Source organism: Nesoenas mayeri (assembly GCF_963082525.1).
Source record: "Nesoenas mayeri genome assembly, chromosome: 1".
Lineage (NCBI taxonomy): Eukaryota > Metazoa > Chordata > Aves > Columbiformes > Columbidae > Nesoenas > Nesoenas mayeri.
The window spans coordinates 45,491,518-45,515,538 of NC_137541.1; the positions used below are offsets into that span (position 1 = coordinate 45,491,518).

At 37.8% G+C, this 24,021-nt stretch overlaps 1 protein-coding gene across 2 annotated transcripts in view; it reads right to left on the reverse strand.

Moving 5' to 3' along the window:
* Positions 1–24,021, reverse strand: part of VEZT (vezatin, adherens junctions transmembrane protein) — a 57,999-nt gene that overhangs the window by 15,569 nt on the left and 18,409 nt on the right. The window contains exons 3-7 of one of the 2 annotated variants that reach the window (XM_080352534.1): positions 19,467–19,556; positions 16,827–17,002; positions 13,746–14,021; positions 8,500–8,637; positions 334–481 (exon numbers count right to left, since the gene is read on the reverse strand). In XM_080352534.1, the coding sequence (XP_080208660.1) occupies positions 334–481; positions 8,500–8,637; positions 13,746–14,021; positions 16,827–17,002; positions 19,467–19,556 (828 nt within the window). Of the gene's footprint in view, positions 1–333; positions 482–8,499; positions 8,650–13,745; positions 14,022–16,826; positions 17,003–19,466; positions 19,557–24,021 lie in introns of both variants that reach the window. The other variant, XM_080352533.1, reaches the window with a different exon arrangement.

Genomic DNA, 24,021 nt, shown 5'->3' on the forward strand with positions numbered 1-24,021 from the left:
ATTCAGCTGGGATCAAATGAAATCAGAGAGCAAAAAATCATATTTAAGGAGGAGATTGATCAAGCTGATTATAAAGCAGTGACTTGAATTTACATGATTTGCAGAAAAAAATCCTAGTGTTGTATTGTGCAGCTCCTCTTCAACTACATGCAAACAGAAATCACCTCAGTGCCAATAAATGTAGAAACACGATACGAGACCGATTCCATCTCCCCGTCAGCTGACCGTGTTACTACAGGCCACTACGTACAAGCCACAGGGCTTCATGACAGCTTAAAGAGATGTTCCCCAAGGAGCCCGTGTGGATGTCTGTGTCCCTCTAGGAGGGGTTACCTTGAGCGCAGGCAAGCTGAAGCCATCGGTGAGGTTGTGTGCCTCCTCTTCAGAGACCTGCTCTTCGCTCAGGCCCAGGCCCAGCTCCTTAAACGGGACGACACAGATGTAGCTGGTCACGTTGTCGCTCTCTGAGTTCAGAGGGTAGGTTTAGCTGGAGTTAAGGTGGTTAACAACACGACTTTCGCATAAAACACACAGAAAAGGGAAAAAACCCCCACCTAATAAGGTTTCTTACTTCTGGCAATTTGTATGAGAGCACATATATCCCATCCAAATTCACCTGAATCACGTTTATTGAACATTTTGCAAACCTTATTTAGAGTTACAAAGGCTCTTAGAAGGATGAGAGATAAAACACTGACAAAACACCTCCATCTAAATATAAACATATAAAAAGTGAGGAATATACCCTCTCTTTAAATATTAAGTTTCCAAGAAGTAGCTCATGTCAGTCTTAAACCAGAAATCATGTATTTAACAGAGCAAAGAAGAGAACAATCGCGCAATTTTCAAAGGCAGCCTGTGTTACAGACCAAACTCAGGATGATGGGAATTCCCTGCGAGTTCGGTCTGTGGAAGGACCCCTCAGAGACTCTACAGTAACTGCTCTTTGACATTGCAGATAGTACTGTGAAGAAAATGAGCTCCCTGATTGTCATACCATTAATTTTATTGATTACATCACTGTAAAGCAACCATGATCTTGGCAGGAACAGCGGCGAACTGTTATCTATCAACACCATTCAGCGCATTTAAGTTCTGAGTAGGAAAACATACATTTCTAGTCCTCAGAAATGCTTAAAGAATAGGAAGCAAGCACATTATAACTGATACCACAAGAAAGATAAAAATAATTCATAGACTAGGCAGCATTTATTTTAAAATAGCACTAATTTTAGGCTAACCTCATGCTGGGGAAGGGGGAAGAGGAACAGTTCAAGATTTCTGCACTTTTTTGATACTAACCCAGTCACAAAATAGTAAAATTTGCTTTAAAACAGAAACTTACAACTTACGGTCATAATCCCATTTGTTCCACATAAACGTATATACAAATATTTGTAAAGAATTCATGAAAACAAGGCCTTAATTTAAACTATATGGGATTTTTTTTTTCCCATTTGTATTTTGATTTACAAGTCAAATGCTCTCATCTCTTCAGGAAAATAAAGCCAACTGAAGCACTTGTCTCTTGTCCAACTAATATATTTCCTTGGGAAGCTACAACATCGACCCACTTTTCACTCCCACATGCTAAACTGTCATGGGATTTAACTTGTAAAAGTGATTTGCTCAAGAAAATGTTTACCACTTGAGTAGAACATTGCATTAAAAAAATGAATAATCTGAGTCCCACGAAACAGCAAAGCTAAGTGTTCAGGCTCTAAACAAAAAAATACATTTCTCTCTAATTTCTCCCCAAACTCCAGGAAGAAAGAAGCCTATTAAGTGTTCTGACAAAAACTTACAATGCAAATTAATTAGGAACAGAATATTATTGTTGCCATCAGCAGCTGCCTCACATAAACGGTGTCTATTCTAAGCTAACCTGACAGCATGCCCAGCAGATGGAGCACATGGGATGAGGATGGGAACTCCACCAGAGATGGAGAAGTCAGGTCAAAACCCTTCAGGAGCAGTTAGTTATCTCTTAGACTAGTTATATTCCTTGTTAATCTTTTCCCACAACAAGACATTTCCAACAGCATGAACACTATAAAAAACATTTTTGGACACATGTGAATTTCTAAGTAATGCTAAAAAAAAATATTCCAAAGAGCCTCTCAAATGTATGGTTTGACCAAAGGACCCACTTACCAATATTATGCCTCAGGTGAACCATAGAATAGTTTGGGTTGGAAGGGACATTCAAAGGTCATCTAGTCCAACCCCCTGCAATGAGCAGGGACATCTTCAACTAGATCAGGTTGCTCAGAGCCCCGTCCAGCCTGACGTGGAATGTCTCCAGGGATGGGGCATCTACCACCTCTCTGGGCAACCTGTGCCAGTATTTTACCACCCTCATTGTAAAAAATTTCTTCCTCATGTCTGGCCTGAATCTCCCTTCTTCTAGTTTAAAACCATTACCCCTTGTCCTACTACAACAGGCCCTGCTAAAAAATGTCCCCGACTTTCTTATAGGCCCCTTTTAAGTACTGAAAGGCCGCAATAAGGTCTCTGTGGAGCCTTCTCTTCTCCAGGCTGAACAACCCTGTGTACTCCTGCACCCCTAGCCTTGCACTCCTCTATTGCAGCCCTCCCACTCCCACTTCTATGGGACACATGAAAGCAGAGAACTGATCCCACACTCTTATTGCCTTCCTAAGCACAAAACCTTTAGAAAGTTTAAACACACACATACACACAAACACACTTCCTTCATGTGCTTTGCTCTAAGCTACAAGTATTTTTAGTGCTAATGTTTTCTATTAAAGACAAAATATAGTAACTAACCCTACGTTAGTTAAAATTTTCTATGTCTTTGTGAAAATATTTCATTCATCTGTTTAACTTATGTCCCTTATTAGCTTGGAAGAAGAGAAGGTAAAGCTACAGAACAGTAAATGGTCAAATCCAGAATAAAATATCTGTACAGGGAATGTCTGACCTCTGTCAGGAGGCTGACCTTATTCACCTGTAGAAAAGCAAGAATGCTAATGTACCCTTGTACTCAACAATTTAATATTCAGACTTTGTTCTTCAAAAGCACATTCCCATCTATAGATCTATCAGGAGGGCTTCACAATATCCCTGAGAAATCCAAGCTGCTCTTCCATGAAATTCTCACCTGCTCACCAGGTGGGAAGGGATGAGAAAGCATGCGATGAACTGGCTGGTCACAGATGAAACGCTGCACTGAAAAATGCCCAAGTACCTTTACTTGGACCTTCCAGCATCGGATTTCTGATTTAGGCTTTTATGACTCAAAGAGGGTACTAATTTTTGTTTAGCTTACTGTTTTCTTCTGTGAGCTTTGTCTTTCCCAAGTTAAAAGGCATGTGTTTTTCTAACATCTCATGATGCAATAACTAGATTTCAACAGAGAAGGAAGATATTTTTACTGGATTTACTAGACAAAATTTTCAAGTTTCTCTATGCTCAGTGCATCTTGAAGACATAGAACACATTTCCATTCTACCTTAATGGGTAAGATATCATTCAGTTTAAAATAGTGCTATTAAATGTCTGTTTTATAGCACTATTTACACCTTACCATCAGAGAACAACACCTTACAGTTAAAACAAAATTAAAGCTTTTTGGTTTATATGGTCCAACGCCCAGGTCTCACCTATCAATTTAGTTCAATGGAAATGGAGTATCACATTATCTTGCTGAGGATGAGACTATTAACATCATTCAGTAACATCTACTACAAATTTTCCTCCATCCAGCTTGTACATAATTAAATCAGTAAATAAACCATAAATACCCATGACGCAGAACCCACAAGGCTCTTAAGTATAAAAATATTAAGCAACTAGCACGCCGATTGAAGCATTGCCTGAGTTATTACACAACTCAATGGAGTATATGCAGAGATTTGTTCAACTAGTAGTGACTTGTCTGCAAAACACCCTGTAAATACTTAACCCCAAATGCTGAATTTCTAGTTTAAGCTTTCAGCCATTGCATCCTGCCATACCTTTATCTTCCAGATTAAATAGATTCTCCCTTCTGACTTTTTCTTCCATGATTTTGCGCAATGTACTCTCACCAATATGAACAAAGCAGAATAAGAACAGCACAAGAAAATGCTCAATTGTTTCTGCAAGCACCCAGCTGTCCCTTTGCATAAAATGTAAGGAATATGACTTTCCATCTCATTAAATTACTGGTCTACCAAGTTTGATACAAACCCCTGGTATAAGGCTAAAATAAAATTGTATATTTATTCTATTTTACGTGGGAACAAATTTTAACTAGGGTGGTATTAATTTATCCTATTCACTGAAGGCAGCTGTCTAGCTACAAGTGGCCACATTAGCCGCAAGCAAATATTGCTAAACTTGTAGTTTTATGGAAGTTAGCAATGATAACATATCGCATTTATGCAATTTGTGTTGCCATGAATAAAAGTGTGAATGTTTTCATTTCTCTGTAACGGGTTCATGAGACAAGATGCCCTTCTCACACATTTAAGACATACGTTAACATAAAACCCTAATTTGCCACAGATATTTTTTGGTATGAGAAATAATACTGATGGCTATAAAATCTACACTCAGTGGTGTAGCATAGATTGACATATTCCTTAACATTTAAGATGTTTTTACTAATTTATTTTTACTTAGTCACTCATTTATGTCTACAGTTAAGATTAATACTTAGATTAGCCAGTTTTTAAGACTCAGCCCCTCAAGTATATTTTCTTCCTTGTCTCTCTTGAAGTTATAACATAAAGCAAATGGCTTAAATTCAAAGCAGTTTCCCTTTGGCTTCCAGTAGGTCTTACTGATTCAAAGTATGAATTTGAGACTTATCTCAGAAATAATCAAATACATTAAAGTATATGCTTAGCAACCTACTTGAGATTACTAATAACAAAAAATACCTCTCAAGGCAGTACAAAATAAAGCAACAATAATCTTTGCAGTTTGTTGACAAAATGAGATACAAATCTATGGATGTTTTTAAGATTAAACATTATTCTACTGTATAGTTTTAAAGGTCTAGCTTTAAAACAATGTAAGTATGAAAATTCACAGTAGAATTTAGCTCAAACATCTGTATGTACAACATCATTCACCGAAATGCCTTTTTCTGGGAAAAAATAACCCATTGAAATAGATATTGCTTATTTCTGAAGACTTTTTTGACTTAGCGTTACGCACATGCAACCTGCCTTAGAAAACAGTTCCTAGAAGAGGCTGTTTGGCTGATTTATTAAGCACATTTAAATGCACACTGTCAAAGCAGAGAAAATAATCAGTCCTTAGTAAGCCAAGAAAGAGTAAATTGATCTTGTTGCAAATTATTTTTGAAAGGCATATTCTGACATAGTAAGCTTAAAAAATAGTTCAGCTACAGATACTTCTAGTAAGTTCTGAACATATGTTTTAAATAAAAGCTTAAATCAAAGCATACCTTTTACTACATTAGTGAATTTAACACCATTTTCTACAATACTTTAACCATTGTATCTAATAATAGACGTCTCCATTCAAGAAACATTTACCATAGCCGTAAGGCAACAATTATCTTCACTGCATTATAAATTCAATCTCAGATTTCCAGGTTTTATTACAAGAAACACAAGGATGAAGGAAAAGAGGACACAGTTCACATTATCATCCTTTTGTGGGTCTGTACACCCCTCAGAAGGCCCAATCACAGACTGGGACCTTATTTTGATGACTGGACATCACATAGAAAGGGTTTTTGGAGTCAAAGGCTCACCACTGTTGAATGACAAGCATCATGCCCACATTGCAGCATAAGCTGAACACTGTCAACCAAGGAAAGCAAATTGTAACGTGGAAGTTAATTTCCCATTCATACATGCACACAAATGTTTCCATTAAATGCATATTCTGTGGTTCAAAGCAGTCTTACGTTATTTGCTCACAGTCTTAAGAAATTACTACTTCCTTATTCTTCAAAGAGAAAAAGCGCTCTAAAGAGTGATCAGCTGTCAGTTAAAAAGGAACTAAGATTTGATCTTTATTGTATTAGCTGGGAAGATTCGATTTTTGTTGCCCTTGAGACTAGAAGGTGTTTTGCATATTAAATTCCTATTGAAAATTGTTCTAAGAAAACATAATTCAGTTTTTCGCTTGCCTAAATACAGAGATACATCTGCTCTGGAATTAAAATACAAAGCAATATCCAGTTTTAAATTTTGTAATATTAATTTTGTAATTTTGTAATATTAATCCAAATTTTAAATATTTTGAATGTTTATCTAATATTTTTTTTTTTCTCTAATAAAAGCATTTTGTTTTGCTGTTGCTAGTATAAATCACTAATAGTGCTACTGGATTCATGGTTCTCTCAAAGCTCAGAAAAAGCAAATTTCAAATACCAATTCATTAATTCATACTCAACCTACAGGAACTATAGCCTAGAATATCTTCTGATTTTGTGCAAAGCAGAACTTACTAAAAAGAACTGTAGAAGTCAGAACTGGGGAATTGGGATCTCATTTCCAGACTTTGGGTGGAAGTTCCTTTCCTTTAATTTATCAACATTCCTTTCTTTCAGTTTATCACGTCACTCCTTTATTTAATCTCTCCAGACCCTCTCTCTCCTTGCTGTAGGCCAGATTTGTGCTAACAATCTTATGATGGACAAGGGCATTAAAGTTGTCACAAGTGGCAGCTGCGAATGCTTTTGACATGAAGGAATCTTTGGCCCCTACAACCTAAGAGCCCTATTTGATTGTAAAAGGCACTGGAATCTATTTGAAAGATGCTCCTTGCCATCAATACCTGTGTAATTCATGTAATATTTTCAGGCATTCATGATACACAGTGAAAAATTCAAACTACAGCAACCTGGAACCACCTTAAAGCTGCTCTTAATTATCCTGGTGGGGAGAAGAAATCCTTTACTCACCTTCCTTACATTTAAATTCCTTAATTTCAAGTTTTTCATGTACTGCGGAATTGGCCCAGCCTGCATCTCAGCTCACATGCTGCCACTGTTTTTGCCACTACATTCTGCACAAATATAACACTTCTCTTTCCATTTGTCAAGAACCTATCTGTATACATGTAACTTCAGTAAATTTTTGGTCATTTATTTCTGCTGGCCATTATTACTGTGATATCTGCATGATAATTTTCCATCTTAAAAATATCTCAAAGACAGATATAAATGTCCAATTATCCAAAGTAAACAAAAGTATAATCTCTCCAATTCCTTAATTTAAAAGTCATTCCTCAAGGTTAGCATTTAGAAAACTAGTGGACAGTCTAACACACATCAATATTCCTTGAACCTGTAACCTCCCCAGCCACAGCAACAATTGACACACCTGTTGTAACCACTGCTGGGCTGACTTCATGCTGGAGGATATTTGGGAAGGCTACATTAACTGATCCTGTTCTCAGATTTCTCCTTCCATGTTCTTAGAAGTGATTCTTGATTACTTCCAAGACACCTTTCAGTTGCAGTTATCAGCATGCCTGAACAAGTAAGAGTATTTTTTTCTTTCTTTGCTATGTAATAGCAAATACACCTTGTTCCTCAGAGCCAAGACGGAAGGTTTGAGCCCAAAATGAGGATTACTCTCCCTACACATGAAATTATTTTGCAAACACTCAGTTCCTTCAAAGTGAATGCATGCACTGGCAGCTTTGTGTATGCACACACCATCATGCAACATATCCATCCATTTACCAGGCAAGATATATTAGTCAAATATTATGATGCCGGAAGAAAAAACAAGCAATTTTTAAACTCAGATTTTCAACATTCACATTACCACCAGCTTTTGTTTCATTTGCATGTGTTTTTTTTAGATCTGAAACATATCTGTTTTATTTTTTGCTATAATACAGGGTAAAGACCTTGTTATATCCTATATGGTACAATAAGTACAATAAACATAGAAAAAATGCCTTGAAATGCTAATGCCATTAAAGAAAGCATATACAATTCACCAACGAAATAGAGATGGCGCTTCACAAAATGGTATCTGAACAAAGGCTTCTGCTTTGATTAAGACTAGAAACTCCTTGCTCTTAAATGTGCCTTTTCCCTAGTTAATGTAATCGGAGTTTTACCCAGCAAGTCTGAAACAAGAAATCAACTTACCTTTGAGCACAGGGATGTCGAGTGAAAGCCCATATTGTTCAGAGAATAGAGTATTTTGGTGCAAAGGGAAAAGATGGCTAAGAGGAATTATAAAACAAAATCCTGAAGGACTCTGAAATGCATTATCAGTACTTACACCAAAGGTACAGTTGTCAGTAACTGGGACAATGTTTTCAGTCCACAGAATCTTATCTGACACTGCACAGTACACAAAAAGACAAAGATCTTAAGAATGTTCCAAACCAAGCAAAAGCTCCAATTTACTGTGCCACCTTTTCTTTATCTTGTTTAGATATATTGTTAGATATTGTATGTTTCTAGACATACTAACTCTAAACATTGGCACAATTACATGTAGGCAACATGGAATGTCTGAACCTGTGGGTTTTCACAAAAAAGGATATTTTTTCAGCATGTATAGAGTAGCCAGTCTTGAAGCTCGAAAGTTGGCTCTGACAGATCGATACACAGCTTTCCGGAGACCAATAAGATGCTGACTAGGATGCTGTCCAGCTTTATTAAATGGGCAAGCGGCACTGACCCTGTCAAGCAAACTTGAAAAGTAAAATGTGATACAACTGTACAGATGTCCTAAAGTATTTTTAAAACACAGTACATCAGTTTTCTTATTCCATTACTTATGAAACTTGAGCAAAACCAAAAATCCATCATATCAATGATACATTTAATCAAAATTTCAGACAAGCAGCCAGGATTCCTCAGTAGACAGACTGATTCTATTCCAATCTGAGCCATGGCAAAACTCCTGAGAAGACTTGTTTTCTCCAGAGTTTTCCAAAGTGATACACTAAGGGTTGACAGGCCGTGACATTATCTCTGATACAGAACTGTCACAAGCCCACTGTAAGCTTTGGAAGATTTTACACGCATATATTTAACAGATGCCTCTTTATATGCAAATTTGTTATTTAAATAATTTTTGATGAAAAAAATGTGCTACTATACATTGTTTTTCATGCAAAATACTATATTCTTTCAACCACCTCCATGCAGAATCTTCTCTAGGTCAAGAGAAATATTATTTGAGTGGTGACATAGATTTTATGATCATGCAATGAATGACAACTGTGTTTGTGTGAGACTGACAGGTAAACACATGAAATGTATGCAACTATACAAGCATATTTGAAAACATATTTTGGTGTCCACATATTCAGGTGACACTACCGTTTAAAAGAAACTGTACCATTTGCCTATTAGGATATACTTCAGAATGGCTTTAGAATTGCAAGAAATTGCCTCATCTGCTAATAAAAATTGAATTGTGAAATGGGTGAATGTTAAACATGTCTGTGTAACATTAAGCTGTAGAAAAGAAAAAATAAATATTAATATCCAGTTATATCTATTAATATACAGTCTGATGCCAAACCTATGAGTGAGACACTGAAAATAGCCTGGGTGCACTCTACTTGCTGGGACTGTTTTCACTAGAACCAACTGAGGAACTGACGTAGCGTGGACAACGGGATGATGAATCGTGATGAATTCTTTGGGGACTGGAAGCTGCTTCTGCTCTCACCTTTCCCAGGGCACAGTGAAGAGGTGATTTCATGGCCACAGTCACTTAAAAGGGAAAAGCACACAGGATACCTGGCAAGAGTGAGGTGGGTTGCTGTACTGGTAACTATTTCTGCAGAAAGCTAAAGAGCTGAGCAAGGCAGCAGACCCAACCCTGCTGGAAAAATGTCAGTCCTAGCACATGTGTGTAGCTGGACCATGCTGCTCATTGACTGAGAGGGCAAATAGCTTATTGCCTTCACTGTCAAACATGAAAAGCAATGCAGCCCACCCAGCGAGCAAGGCTGGACTTGTATCAGTATGTTAAATATGACTAACACAAGGAGATTCATGCCAAATACTGCAGTATATTGAATACACTAGCTGAAACACCATATTAAAATATCTGCGTACCATATTAAATTATGTGATATTAAAAATGGTTTATACAACATCTCATGAAGTCCTTTAAAATCTAAATAAAATAAAAACAAACTGTTAATTTCCATTTCTAAATGTAAATTTAAAAGGCTAGACTCGCCGTACGTTTCACTAGGGAACACAGCATGTACATGCCAATCTCTAACATTTCCCCAGCTTTGAAGGTAACAACTGGAAATGTTTATGGATAAACTCTCACATCAGTTTGTAGACTCAAGCCCTGGGTGAATTGTCAGAAGCAAGCTCAAAGAAAAGGACCAAAATTTTTCTACCATAAAAAAAGAGATGTATGTTCTGCTACAGTGATGTAAGCATTGCCAGCTCCTAAACAGAACAAATTCAGCACAACTCATGCACAGCATGTACCACCAGTATTCAGCAAAATAATTTGCTTTCCCTTCCGGGAAGGCTCATTGCAGTGTTTCTAATAAAGTAATTCTTTATTCCAGTACTCTTAAATTAGTATAACTCGCTATAAATGTCTATGTGCCAGGTATGCCATATCCCTAAACTTCCTAATATTCCCTTCATCTTCTACATACTTTAATTTGACTTACAAAATGTTATCAGCTTTGCCCATCAGCCACAAATAGCAAGAAAAAAAAAAAGGTTAAGGGTGAATTTCCTTTTACTACTGCTCCAAACTCATTTTACTTGTAAAGAACAGTGCCTTATTTCTCCATTAATCCCATAAGTCAAATTTTAAACAGGCTCTCAACTTTAACCAAACTTGTATAGACATGTTAATTAAATCCTATTACTGCACTCCAACATGAAAACAGTTCTATAAAGATGTTGCATACACCAATATGTGCTTGTAGAGCTTGATTCTAGTTCAAAATACAGTAGAAAGGGAGAATTTGGAGAAAAGCTAATTATTTCAGTGACAGACCAGGAAATAACTACTTGCTGCTTATTGCTGCAGCCTTTCATTATGTATTCCTACATTTTCATTTTATAATGTGCAAGACAATGGACATAGTTTCATTACCCAATGGATATTCCAAGCTGCAACCTGCCATCAGCCTTCATTTGTCTAATTGCAAATGAAGCAATTAGACAGAAATACTGCCATTCTGCCTGAGTAAAGTATTGCCCTACCTTGGCTGCTCAATTTCCCTAAGCTAAACAAACCACCCTGGTGAAGCCTTGCCCATCTCTGCATTGCAGAGCTTGTACCACGCAGACACACCTGAAGTGCCAACAGCAGTGTTGAACACTTCTGAAGGCCAGTCTGAAATCAAAATATCCAGTTGGCTTTGCAAGCTGCTAACATAAGAGAGGCCTGACAGGGTTCTTAGTTCCTTTTCTAAGTGGCTGCTGTGGGATTTTTTGGGTGAGAGGGGAATGAAAGCAAAACAATGCTTGAAATGGTTACCTGTATAGCAGTCACTACCACATAGTAGCAAACCGGTGAACCAGTGGACAAATGACCAAAACCTCATCAAGAAAAACTTACCATTTACAGAGACAGCCAAATATCAATCAACATGGGGCAAATATGGTACAATAAAGCAAACCCACAGATATTTCAAAGCATATGTAAGTTATCCTAGGAGAACGCAGCAATGGATGGTGCAAGGGGGAGAAAAAACAGCAGTGGAATGCAAGGAACTTCAGGCCAAATCTGCAGACCTGGGCTTGCCATATAGACTTTAGCTAAGTGCAGCTAGCCAAAACCTGAACTCAGTACTATTTAAATGTCAGCTTCAGTACCTTTCCATTCACAACATGGTTAAAACACAGTCCAAGGGATGCTGAGCTAGCAGGATATTAAAGCAGCAGCACACATATCATTGAGCAAGGTGCTGTGCTACCTGATTGAAATCCCATTCCTTCAAGGATGTAAGATAACACAAGTAACTTTTCAGACGCAACCGTTTCTATTGCCATGTGACTCCTTCTGAACAAGCATTAAGGCTTTGACAAGGTTACTACAGGAGAAGGTACTAAACTTTGTTCCGCTAAGGTTCATTGCACTAATATATTAACACTGTATTAGTAGCAAAATTCTGGAAGAAAAAAGGGGTAGCTAGTTTTTTTGGATCACACATGAAGTGCTGTCTCAAGCAAAGAATTTCATGGTGCCCTGTGCAGCAGCATCTCTTGCATATGTGGATGCAAAAAGGAGACACTCTGGAGTTGGAGCTTCCTCCAGGCTCAACCAAACCCAATCTTGCACAGCAATGACTTCTTCACACTGGACAATTGTTCCAATGAGGGTGCTGGCAGTGTCAGACTTCTCCCACTCCATCCATACTCCCAAGTCTTTTGAAAAGCTTGCCAGAGTTTTAAGTAAAGAGGCTATTAGATCAAGCATCAGCTTAAAGACCAGTCTGTTTCTTGTTAATCTGTTATCTCAGATATGTACTAAAAGAACAAGGCACCAGCAATTTAGACACTGACCACAAGTTCGTTTGCTTAAACTTAGGAAAAGATCCAAATGTTTTTCTCATCTGTAATTTGGACAAGCCCTAACAATAATTTCTTTTGAGAACCCGTTTGCAAAGATAAGGCAGCCTATTGCTTAACTATATGCTTCTTCAGCAAAAAATCAAACCAAAACAAAACACATAGCTAGGCAGACTGAAGACATGCTTATGCATTCCAAAGGGAGAATGAAACATTTCTTCAGTGAAGCATACTGAAAGTATCTCAAGCTGGAAAATTAATTCAAAATGTTAAGTCTACAGTTTCAAGTTTGCATGTAAAAACATGTGCCTGAGTGCAGAGTAGTTCACCTGGCACGAACAAACAATTTCTTGGTGCACACATGGGAATTTTTTTTGTTGTTTTTAGAAAGAAGTCGATTGGAGTCCAGCTGTCCCACCTCCTCTAACCTTAAGTCTAACTGCCACAGGTACGTATTGAACCACAGGCTGTTACAAGGGAAGAGCAATGAGAGTGCACAGAAGTGTACACAGCAATGAGAGTGCACAGAAGTGGGTCTGTTGGCTTTGACATCATTGCATTCACTGAACACATTCTGACATTCTTTCACATAGCAAATTAGCAAAAACTACCAAATAGCTACAAGAGCTAAATAATCAGGAATACTTTCACATGCCTTAAGTGGATGAGAGGTAAATTCAGCAGTAAATAGTTCAAGATTTTAAGCATCTAAACAATTGTATGCAATAAGAAAAAGTATTGTAAACTTTTTCTGAGGTGGGAAATGACCTTTGATGGTTTTTGCTGATTGTTGTGTTCTCATTACTTCAGAATGTTATTTGTTAAATAAAAATAGAATGTTTTTCACATCCTCTTGTTTTCTAAAATGTCAACGATTACTTGCAGGTCAGTTTACTTACATAGATTTGGTAACACAAGATACAAAAACCCCTTGAACAAAAAAAATCGTCTAAATGACTCCCAAAATAGTTAACTAAACTGGTTCAAAATTTATTTCTTCATGTATTTCATTGCTAGCAGAGCAGAAGATTTTAAAGGCGTATGAGTTTTGTGAGACGTTAATTCTCCTTCAGGATTCAGGGTTTTAACACTGACTTGTTAGAATTCATCCTTTTATTATGAGAAGTAATTATACTATTTTATGTAAATGAAAAGCTTAAAGTATTATGCTTTTCTGTAATTCCACTTGTTATGGGAGACGGTGTAACAAGACAATTTTAGAAGATGGCTGGCTTGAATGGATCTGTATATTAAACAAAGTGAAATACAGACTCACAGGGTAAATCCTCTGGAAATTACTTCAGTCTCTTGAATGAGTCGTAGAGCTTTCCTCACGAGATTAGTAAAAGCTCGGCTGTTCGCCACTGTTTCTTCCAGTTGGATGCAGTATTTTCGCAGGGACATTTGCAGCTTGGCTGTCCTCCATGTGCCCCACACTCGAAAGACAACATAGACAAGCAGAACTAGTGCCCACAGCGGCCACGATGAATCCTTCCACCACGAAGGAAGCATAAGCAGCGCACTTACAAAGGCAAGCAACAGTGAGACATCCCTGCAAAGAGAAAGTGCCGTCAGCCACAAATTCCTGAGGTCAGACAAGTGGGAAAATCACGAAGCTTTCAGTCACATTTGAGATTACGACACCTTACTACAGGGCTTTTATGTAGGTCCTGAAGGCAGCTATAAACACCAAAAAGTCCTAGTAGCAGATTTAGATGTATATGTACGTGATATTGCTTGGTCAGTATACTCTAAGGAAACATTTATCCGGCTTGTTAATGGCCCGAGTAAAAGAATAATATACCACTTTGAAAGGTCAGTTTCTCTTACACATATGACTTTAAAAAAAAAAAAAAAAAAGAAAAAGAAAAAAGAAAATAAAATGACTGCTCAGCATTATAAGGCAGGGTGGGTAGGAACTGGAATATCTGTACTTCCAGGTTCAAGAGTACAGTAGGGAAGGGCATGTTTCTTTTGGTAACAGAACCCTCAAGCAGTGCCAGCTTTATTTTTTCCAGATTCTGACTCATTTAACTTGGACAGCAACGCACTACTAGTTTTTAACACGTTTTTGTAAAAATGGCTTGAATAATAATTTTGAATAATTTGGCAGTTTTTGAAAATCCTTAAAGAACAGAGTTACTAGTATCTCAGTTCAGTTATTTCTCAAAGACATTTTGAAAACTTCATAAAGCTGTTATTTTCACCTAGAAAAAATGCAATAAAACCAGTTGTAGCTACTAGAAAATACACTCTGCTTCATATGTAGTATTTTAGCTGTAGTTTTGTAAAATTATGAGAGTCTTCACAGAGTTGGATAGGATATGGGCTTCAAGATGTAAAACAGCTTTAATTTTTCAGTATCTTTTTAATGACAAATATTCACTTTCTTCACCCCTTAAAGCTGTGCATCCTGTGTTTAGTTTTGGAAGTATTCACAAGGAATGCTTTCCCATTTCTAAAATAAGACATGATCTCTGGGTTTCTATTTTCTGGACAGTTTTGTAGTCATATTTCAACAAGCTTTGCAAGTGTTAACTCTTTAGGGCTATTGACAGGTTTCAGCAAATGTCCAGGGTTAAAATATTACACATATCTAACTATGTCCTCAGGCCATTAACTATGTCCTTGAAAAGGACAGACACACAGTCTGTAACTCCCTTGGTACACAAAAAAAAAAATTTAAAAATCCCCCCCACAAAAAATTAATTGCAACAATAAAAGACTGGACGGGATTTAAGAGCTCACTTTGTTCATTTTCAGTTTCTGGTTAATCCAGATCATCAGAAATAGACAAGAAAAAAATGGAGACTCTAAAACCCACCCAGATAGCTATTCTATCTCATAACTATCTTTAGAGTTCAAAAGATTTGCCCCAAGTCCAATCTGAATCATTGGCAAATTAATTGCATTATTTTTCCCTTTTCTGAACAGAACAAACAACAACTGATAACCACCTTCTACTAACTACCTTCTACACATTGTAACACTGTTCCATCCCACCTCAATTTTAGCAAAACAGTCCTAACACACTCTAATGTTTCTGAAAGATTACATTTTCTAAATTCATTATTCTTCTTGTTCTTCTCTGGACTGAATCTAAGTTACCTACGCCTCTCCAGTCGTGGCATCCCAAACCAGATGCTGTAGTTTTAACACAAGGCTTAGGGAAACAGGTAGAAAAGTAAAACCCCTGTATCCTGCATGTAACATGGACTCCAGCTGAGATTTCCCATTTTTTGATAATTTGCTGACTCTTTCAATTTATGCTCTGCAACATTGTGCAGATCCTTTTCTGAAGTAGCATTGCCTGCCCAATGATTCACCACTTTGTTGTTTGTTAATATGATTTTTCCTTCCCAAGTGTAGCATTGGACACTTGTCTTTATTGACTTTTCTATTGATTTCAAAATATTTCTCCACTTGGTTAAGCGACTTTTGAACTCCATTCTGCCAAAACACTTAAAAACTTGCTGTCATCTGTAAGCTAAGCAATATTCACTGATTTTGTAAGCATACTGATCATCTGAATAGCTAAAGAAACAATGAATAGCACTAGGACCAGGACAAACCACAGGAGAAATCTGGTTAGAAAGTTCTCTTGTTTGACAAAGAGCTTCAGTAATGACATCCTACATCTTAAACAGTCGGGTTTTTTACCCTGCTGTGTTTCAGAATAATTCTCTTTTCCTAACATACGCATGAAAACACAGCACTGGGCTGGTTTGTGAGCTATTTTTATCTACTGATTCCTGTCCATTTCTCCATAAGTCACTCTGTCAAAACAGCCACCACTCTTGTTGTTTTTCACATACAGGTGGCAGCTGCTCAGACACTGCTTCAGCCAGCTCCTTCAGTATTCTAGGGTGAATTTCACCAGCCTCTGAATGCATCATATGTAAATATTCTTTAGTCTGTACATATGGTGTTCTACATCTGTGAAAATTAACTGCCTTCCTCTACTATCAAGATACTTTATGAAGATGACAGCACAGAAAACACTTTCCAATTCAGTTTACACAATCATGTGTCATTTATTAAAATCACCACTGTATAGCTTTCAAAATTCATTAATTAATTGACCATGTTAGTTCTTCCTTATAGCATGGATTAGAGTTTGTAAATATCCATTTAAGTTCATGTAGCTATCTCAGATTAAAACTCATTCTTTCAATAAAACGCCCAAGGGAAAAAAACATGCTTATCTATAAATTTGGGGAGCAGTGGACTGAAGATTCAAAAAGACCTGACAAAAAAAATTGTGACTTTATTGCTGCATTTTATACAAAGAACACACAACGTATTTTGTTTGTTTGTTTCTCAGTGAATACAGTGGTAGATATTCTCTGTACAATACCAAATATTAGGAGTTGCTAGGGAGCGTAGCGTTGGAAGTTGTCCATTTTCCTGTTGCTTACACTGCCCTGCAGACAGGATACTGGGGTCAAGGAACTCAATCAGTTCCACATCCTCCTGCAGCAGAACTTCCTGTTGCAGGATGGTACGGAGTGTGTCAAATCGAAATCCAACATCCTTACCACAAACAGGCAAGAGAAAAAACAGGCATTAGTAAAGAATATGCAAATTCTTAAAATCAAGTTAGCAGAACAAGGAAAATACTCAGACACTCTACACTTCATTGACAACAATCTGTTCCCAAGGACTACAGGAATATTTCGGATATATCACAAGTAGCTACTTTGTTTTTATCAAACTTGCTTAACTTCAAAAACTCACATACTACCTAACAGTTCAGACCTGCAGGATTCATCACACTGACTTTGAGACCTAACCTAGACAGTAACAATACCTGGGAAACATGCCACAGATTATGCCAATATATATATTTGGAATCAAAAGAATCAGAGAGACACTATATCTGTTAGAAGATCATGAACAAAATGGCAAACACTTTTTTAATGTCATGACATAATTTATGTCATTAACAAAGAAAAATTAGAAAAAGAGATATTACAAATTAGTTAACAAATGTCACCTGTGGACACTTAATCACAGCAGGGTCAATGCACTGGACTCAAGCTGCTTGACAAGGCCTCTCCTGCAGGATTCTGTGCCTTTCCCAAGGGAACTTGATCCAAACATTAAACAGCATGGGGCTCTGAAGACCTCACACTCATTGAACTCCAAGCAAACTGTGGGGAGTTACTTACTTGTGGCTTTGATGTCATGATAAACATTTACTAAATTTGTTTCCTACAGCTATAGTTCTTCAAGACAAATACACAGATCTTGAAGACAAATATATCCATCAGAAAAGCCCCCTGAAATTTTAATTTGCATACTGCACCAAACTATAATTACAAAACACTTCAAGTTATGAATGTCACAACAAACCCCAAAGGAGAATATTCCTGTAAAGCCCTCTTACAGAAGCTGTTAACAGAAGTTTGACAACTCAAAAGTACTAAATCTGTTTAGTTCTGTCATTGACAGAATGAGATTCCTTATGAAACAGTAAGATAGCTACTCAAAAGTTTAATTCCATACAGTGATATCACTTGAGATAACTTGCATTCTACTTTTCTGAGAAAACATTTGTTTCAGGACTGTGCAAGAGGAAACTGCCCTCCTCCGATGGATCCTGTGTCATTTCAGTACCCTACTGCAGCAACCAGCAGGAGAAACATGTTTTCCATGTTTTTCAGTTGTGTCTCCATCTCAAGGAAGTAAGGCTAAAAAAAGCTTTTAATACCTTTGATTCATAGGGGAAGATGGAGGAAGAAAAAAGTCAACCAAAGATCAGTATTGAGAGGTTTCAGAGGGAATTTTGTCCTCTTGAGATAAAGCAGAAGACATAGCAATTGGAATTGGCAGAACTCTCTGAAAAATGGAACCCCCTAATTTCTCATGCTGCTCAACATTTTTAAGCTACATTTGAACACATCATCCCTGTATTGTAGTAGAAAAAAAAAAAATTAAATCAAAATACTAACTCTTAGATTCTGACTAGTGTGACATTTGCAAACCAGACTAGGAACCTGAAGCAGCTGGATGCAAGTTAAAGCAGATCTCAGACAAGGCCAGGCTAGAGACTGAACTGGCTAGGAAGTGGTGCTGCAGAGAAGGGGTGTAAAGGCAGAATAAAATTATTTTTAATAATTTTTAAAATAATAATAATATTATATATAATATAATAATAAACATAATAATATTTTTAAAACTATCTGGGGTAGAACTATCACCCTTCAGGTCTACCCCACACAGTCTGACTTGAGTCCTAAAAGTTCCTGCAGGATCCAGGAGCAGGAGAATACAACTTCTGGTGAGGCAGATGGACACACAGCCTGCTTCTGAATTGCTGAGATGAGAACATACAGGTATTATATGTTATATAGCCAGACCACTATAAAGATATCATCTGCCCTTAATGCGTAACACTGTGCTGAAGCATTATAACAGAGGTGTCTCAGCTTGCTTCACTGTTCTCAAATGCAGCAGCACTGTGGAGAGCAGAGCAGAAACAAACAGGTCAGGCTGGCTCCATGGGTCGTACAGCTGCACGGTGGTGGTGGTGGTGCTACACCTGAGCTAACAAGCTCAAACAGAGGGTGAAGCAACACTCGGGTGAAGATCTGGAGCTTCTATCTTGAACGAGGCACGAGGCTGCAACAAGTGAATTTTCTCAGTTAGCATCTCCACACTGCCTCCCACCGAAGGGGGCAGCTGCACGGTAGGTTAACTCCTTTCGGTTTTTAAGAATGTATTTAACTTCTCACACATTTTATTGTAATCTCTCTTCCACATTTTGAACATCCTCAACCTGGCTACTGATATTGTTCCTGTTCTTCTGTGCCAAATTCATCTGGCATGGTAACTCTGAAAATAAGACTCAATATTACCTGAAGAATAAGTAAAAATCTTAGAGCCAAAACCAACAACACAGACCAAAGACGGTGCTCAGATGATGAGGTACAGGGGAGAAGAAGACTTCTGGATTAGGAAAGGAAATGGAAAAAAAAAAGAAGTGATCACTTACCAGTCGGTGAAGTACGTCATCATTTTTCTTATACTGTGGAAAAGGAAACCAGCTTCTGAAGAACTCAACTAGTTTTGACAGGATGCTTTGCTGAAGGGAACAGAAATTACTCTAATTAAAAATAACCCTAAGGCAAAACCAAATAAATAGCAACAGACAATTCCTTTAATTCTGCATTTGCTTTTTTGTGTTAACTCAGACCCAAGTACCTGTAAGGAAGTTTCGTTTACTGTGTCTGGCCTGACTTCAGAGCACGCTAAGGGAACATCTGCTTCCCGTCAGTTTGCCTGTACACAAGGGTGTGAAATAAAGCTTTCAGTAACCCCACCTATTCAGAGCATAATGGACTGTTATGTTGGACTGTTAAAAATAACTACAGCTAGAATTAGTTTGATCTCAAGTTGGCAGCTACCGCATTGATAGGAAGGACTTTCTCCTTGAAGATAAAACCAAGCAGTGAAGTTAAATGGCGGATAGGCACTGAAGAAAAGTAAAAGACCAGGAGAGGAATAACCTCTCCTTGGCAGACCACCTCAGCTTGAGGACAAGGCTCTGGAGGAGCTGTGAAAAGAGGTAGGGCATCCTAGAATCATCACATAGTTTGGGTTGAAAGGGACTGCAAAGGTCATCTAGTCCAACCCCCCTGCAATGAGCAGGGACATCTTTAACTAGATCAGGTTGCTCAGAGCCCCATCCAGTCTGGCCTGGAATGTCTCCAGGGATGGGGCATCTACCACCTCTCTGGGCAACCTGTGCCCGTGTTTCACCATCCTCATTGTAAAAAATTTCTTCCTCCTGTCTGGCCTGAATTTCTCCTCCTTTAGTTTAAAACCATTACCCTTGTCCTTTCACAACAAGCCCTGCTAATAAGTCTGTCCCCATCTTTCTTACAGGCCCCTTTTAAGCACTGAAAGGCTGCAATAAGGTCTCCCCAAAGCCTTCTCTTCTCCAGGCTGAACAATCACAACCCTCTCAGACTGTCCTCATAGGGAAGAGTGACTGTAAGCAGAGGTACTGTTCCAGAAACTCCCTGTCCCAACCAGCATGTGCTATCAGGTACTTCATTTCCATGCTGTTTCCCATGCAACCTAAATCCACACTTTCATCTGAGCTATAAACGTAATTTTGAACACCAATGACGGACTCACTCTCCATTACCACACATCTTACTCACGTATCTTCCTAAACTATGATGTATGAAAGATTATAATTAAATAGATGCGTGATTTTGCAGCCACTGAATGAAAAAAAAATTGAGGTTTTGACACACACTGTGTATCTACTTTCCTCACACTGAGCTGACAGGAAGTATTTCTCAAAATAATTACTTACATATAATTCATTAATTCTAAGGCCTTACTGTTTAATTTTCAGACTGCTGACATGTAATACTATCAAGCTAAATGTATGTAAAAAAAATTAATTGTGGAGTATTTACATTTTGTGGCACACTATTTCAAAATTAAAAAAAAAATAAAAAAAAGAAAAAATACAAACACAAAAACCTCCAAGGAGATTATAATAGCTTAACGTATTAAAAATGTCTGAATTAAATCAGCTTCTTCCATTTCTTTCGTGTTTTTTTTGTTTGTCTGGTTGCTTGGTTGGTTGGTTTGGTTGTTTTTTGTTTTGGGGTTGGTTTGTTTGTTTGTTTTTTCCCCAAGTAAAACGTGGGAAACAGAATAGTAAAACCAAGCAACGGGAGCTGGAGCTTTGCAGTTCACCCTGTGATGAGCCGGACAGGCCTCTGAAGGCAGTGGGACACAAGTTTGAAGCAGCAAGCCCCGGCAGAAAGGCTTTGAGTCATATCAGAAACTGTCACCCCGAAGTCCCTATGCTTCATAGAACAATTTTTTAAATAACTTACTTTAGTGTCCATTTAAGTAGCCTAATCAAATGTTTCTTTACATACGCCACATCTTTCTGCATACAGTTAGAATTGTAGACCTATGCCAAAACGAAGAGCTTTTAGGTCAGTGGAGAGACAAACCAATACCAGGAGTTTCATAATGATAACTCTTCCCGATACACAGACATCATCGTTGCTTATAAGGAGGAGCTATCCCAGCAATCCACACTCCTGAGACCATGGAATAAATCCAAGTGATCATATTTTGATGTTGCTCAAGGGCACTGACGTAAATTGGAAGAGTGTCACAAACTGCAGCACTAGATTATCCTCCAAGTTTCTTGTAAAGTGGTGCAAAATAGTACAAAATTTTCTAATTACAATTTGTAGAAAATTGAGATTAACTAAACAAAAGTCCTTGCTCTGCATTTGAGTTGCAGACAGCTACTTCATTCAGAAGCACCTTTCCCAGTATTTTGAAAGCAGAGGACAGAAAGTGTTGTCCATTCACAATGTAAAATTATGCCTCATGGAGAGTACAATTTTCAAATGCTTAGCCTTCTTAAGCCCTTGAATTTTTATCGTGAACATTTAAATCTTCACCAAAGATAATTTTTACTGCTGCCAGCTGACTAAACTAGACTGTGGAATTCCTGAAACAAAACAAAACATATAGTGTGATACCTAAGCAATCTTTTTGTTTATTTTCCAAGTTTTAGTTTAAAAATAAAAATCTGAGCTTGCATAAACACTCAACAGGCATGTCAGTGCTTGAAAACACAAAACGAGACAACCCACTGTCTTGGGCTGTGACCCAGAAGAGCACAGTAACTCATCAAATTATTCAGATCCTTGGAACAGTGTCTCACAGTTTGCACTCCCATTGGGAGTGTTACTGACAAGTAAAACAACTTTCATCAACAGACAAGTCGCGTCATGTTGCCAACACTTCTGGAGTATTCTTCTTACAACTTTAGAACAAGGCTCAGTCAAACTCTCTGTAAACTGAATAACAAAGACGCATAACTCCTAACATTTAAAAAAAATAGCAGAGGACATGCACATTTTAGGTTCATTCATTTGAATCTAAAATCAAATTCTAAGGACTATTTCTCTTCTGTACAGGATGAACCTGAAACAGCAAACTAACAAGTACCTATAATATCATCATTCGCATTGGCACCTTTCAATTCTGTGCACTTCAGAAAGAAGGTAATGCTACATATTAAATACCTTCCAGCTACCCAGAGCTAGCATTAGGTGGGTGGGAGCCCTAGGCAAAGGCAAAGGACTGGTCCCTCTGCCTTTCAACACCAGGTTACCTGCACAGGCCCAACACAACCCTCAGTAGCTGCCTCCAGTACCAGCCTTGTTCTAGTGACAAAATATTATCACATATGAGATGAAATGAGGTGTGACACTATAATCAGTTTGAACACTCAGATCTGCATGGCAGTCTAGGAAAATGAGTGAGAAAGGAAAAATGTAAATGGGAAGAAACACACTCTTTAAAGATCAAGCAGAATTTAACTCCAGAAAAGAGGTCTAGGAGCTCTTGGCGACAGTGCTTTCGACTGTCAAGTGATCATGAGACCAGAACTTTAGCTGTGACTTTCTCCAGAGATTGGTTACAGCCAGGAACACCACACTTATAACTACCCTGCTAAATCACATCTCTACACTCCCTCAGGTGGGCGCTTGGCATTTCATCAGCCCTCAGAACACAATCTTGAAGCACCTTTACAGCGTTTCGGCTCAATGTTCATTAAGACCATGCTCCAGTTTAAAAAAAAAACTACCAAAACCACACACCTTCAAAACTATTCAAATCATGCTTCAAATTCAGCTGATGCCTCCGCGATTCATGAAGGCTGAACCATGTGCTCTGCTTGGCAGGACAGCAAGACACAGCAGTGACATTTGTATCAGTCACTAAAAACCTCTTTTTAAATTTTTTTTCCCCCAGATCTGCTTTTTCAGTCCCTGAACATCCCAAACTAGATCTTTGTCTTGCCTAAACCTTGCTACATATCACCAGGTTGTATCTGATTCCTACTAGACTGAATACAAGAGGAGTAAACAACCTCAACTCAAAGCAATACTGCAGTTTTACTACTTTTATTTTAACAAAATGTTTAAGGCATTTGTAAACTTGCTTTTCAGAACAGAAGGAAAATAATACACACATACTAGGCATCAATCAGCATGGAACATCATCTACTCCCTGTGATTATATTTTGCATTACACTAAGCCTCAACTATGATCGTTTTATATTAGAACCGTGGGTAGGTACATATTCAGAACTCAGAAACCATTTGTTTTCCAGACATTTTATAATTTCAGTAGACTAGGCCAGTGAGAAAAGGGAAGTGATAATAGTCTCCTGTAAAAATGAGGAAATGATTGAAGGGGAATGTACATTATTTGCCTGTATGTCATAAAAAGTTGCAACAAAGCCTCAGATCTAGTCTACTACTTTAAATGTGTGGCCAGCTGCCTCTACCTCATTCTCCTTCCTTTTGAGACACCCTATAAAAACGGAACACAGAAACTGAATGACAAAAACAGACTTTCTGACACCAGATTACAAAAGAAAAGTATTAATGTCCCCAAACTGGTATCGGAACAGCAGCAGGAAGAAACTATCACATTTTATCACTAGAAGTTACATGCAGGTTTCTTCCTGATTTCCACCGTGTATCCTT